The 2,045-nt window shown below is 64.6% G+C and overlaps 1 protein-coding gene across 1 annotated transcript in view; it reads left to right on the top strand.

The window, feature by feature from the left end:
• The window catches only part of EMIHUDRAFT_456517 (hypothetical protein), a gene marked incomplete at its 3' end in the record, with an annotated part of 6,204 nt that overhangs the window by 2,867 nt on the left and 1,292 nt on the right, over window positions 1–2,045 (top strand). Inside the window, exons 4-9 of the mRNA XM_005783026.1 lie at window positions 113–286; window positions 364–427; window positions 501–529; window positions 616–700; window positions 814–956; window positions 1,336–1,476. Coding sequence (XP_005783083.1) covers window positions 113–286; window positions 364–427; window positions 501–529; window positions 616–700; window positions 814–956; window positions 1,336–1,476 — 636 coding nt within the window. The remainder of the gene's footprint in view (window positions 1–112; window positions 287–363; window positions 428–500; window positions 530–615; window positions 701–813; window positions 957–1,335; window positions 1,477–2,045) is intronic.

Here is a 2,045-nt window from a genome sequence, read left to right as displayed (position 1 = left end):
GCTCACCGACCGCCTCTACAAGACCTCCCCCTGGCCGACTGCCGAGGTCGTCTCTCCGCTCGTCGGGGGCGAGATATGGGGAGATATGGGGAGATCTTGGGAGATGTTGTAGGTCGTCTCTCCGCTTGTCGGGGGCGACGCCACCTTCCTGCTCCTCTACCGCGAGCTCTACTTCCGCCACCTCTACTCGCGCCTGACGCCGACCCTGCAGCAGCGGATCGACTCGTGGGCGAACTACGAGGCGCTCTTCTCGCTGCTGCTCGACGGAGACGCGCCGGCAGATCTGGTGAGCTAAAGACGGCCGGCCGTCTTTGGTGCCGCGTCCCTTCCCCTTGAGAGGGGTCCCTCCTCCTGGGACGTTAGGCGCTCCCTAACCAGTGGATCTGGGACCTGGTCGACGAGCTCATCTACCAGTTCCAGGCGTGCAGTGGGCAGTGCTCCTAGCCCCGCCCGCGGCACCGCGCGCCAGCCAAGGGGGAGGAGCCGCCCGCTGCCCGCAGGCGTGGAGCATGTTCCGCCAGCGGCTCAAGTCGAAGAGCGCGGAGGAGATGTCCCTCCTCCAGCAGCGGAGCATAATGACCAGTGACTAGTGAACAGTGAATCATCAATACTCAGGAGATCGCCATCCTCAAGCAGCGGACCGACGTCTGGAGCGTGACCTCCGTGCTCGGCATGCTCGCGCCGGAGGGCGGGGCGGGGAGTCGAGCCACGCCATTGATTCGGCTGTCTGAGTGACTGCGTAGGTCTTGCTGCGCCGGCTCGCGGAGCGGGCACTTCTAGGAGCCTTCTAGGAGCCTTCTAGGAGCCTTCTAGGCATGCTGCACCGGATGGCGGAGCGGGCGAAGGAGCCGCGCTTCGCCTCGGTGCCGCTGTACGAGATCGGCGGCTACTTCGCGACGGTGGGGCTGCTTCGGGTGCAGTGCTTGCTGGCGGACTACACGCTCGCGCTCAAGACGGTGGAGGCTCGATCTCCTATGAGATGATTACTGTGTGTGTCACTGATCTGTTCTTGATGTGTGTAGGTGGAGGCTGTCGACCTCTCCCGCAAGGGGCTCTTCACGAAGGCGCGCCACGCCCCCCCCCCCCCCCGCCGCCGCTAGCTGACCGCTGAGCAGACTTTTCTTGCACTGCTTGAGAGCGCGCGGCTCCTCTCCTCTCACCACCTCGCCCCCACCCCACCCCCACCCACCCACACACACACACACACCACCACCACCACCACCACCACCACCACCACACCCACACACACAAAGACAGACACGGCGTGAGAGCTTGTTGGGCAGGTCACCTCGTGCCACATCTCCCCACATCTCCCCACATCTCCCCACATCTCAGGTCACCTCGTGCCACATCTCCGTCTTCTACTACGTCGCGTTCGCCTACCTCATGAGCCGCCGGTACGTCGACGCGATCCGCACGCTCTCGCAGATCCTCTTCTACATCGGCCCGCGCCAAGCAGGACCGCAGCCCGCAGCTGTGAACGGCGCCTCTTCACGCCCCTCGGCCGTGAACAGGCCGCACCAAGCAGTACCACACACGCTCCGCCCAGTTCGAGCAGATCCTCAAGAAGAACGAGCAGATGTACGCCTTGCTCGCCATCGCTATCTCGCTCTGCCCGCAGCACCAGGCGCCATCTCTCCCCATACCTCCCCATATCTCCTTGCTCGCCATCGCTATCTCGCTCTGCCCGCAGCACCAGGGGTGGGGAGATATGAGGGGATATGGGAGATATGGGGGAGATAACTCTGCCCGCAGCACAGGCGTTAAGGGGGGGAGGGGGGGGGAGGGGGGGTGTCGGTTAGGGGGTAGGGGGCGGGTGCGTAAGTCGCATGCGTACTGCGCGCGGGCAGCGCCGGCTCGCCGCAGAGAGAGACACGCACTCCCGCCACTCACTCCCGCCCCGCTGACGTGCTCGTGCACGAACCAGGCGGACGAGAACATCTCCCCACATCTCCCTACACACCCCCACATCCCCCCACATCTAACATCTACATCTCCCCCTATATCCTCGCCTCGCTCAAGCATCGATTCCCGCACGCTCGGCG

The sequence above is a fragment of the Emiliania huxleyi genome (genome assembly GCF_000372725.1).
Source record: "Emiliania huxleyi CCMP1516 chromosome Unknown EMIHUscaffold_183, whole genome shotgun sequence".
Classification (NCBI taxonomy): domain Eukaryota; phylum Haptophyta; order Isochrysidales; family Noelaerhabdaceae; genus Emiliania; species Emiliania huxleyi.
Note: the sequence above shows the minus strand (reverse complement) of the source record. Positions and strands in the feature narration are given on the sequence as shown.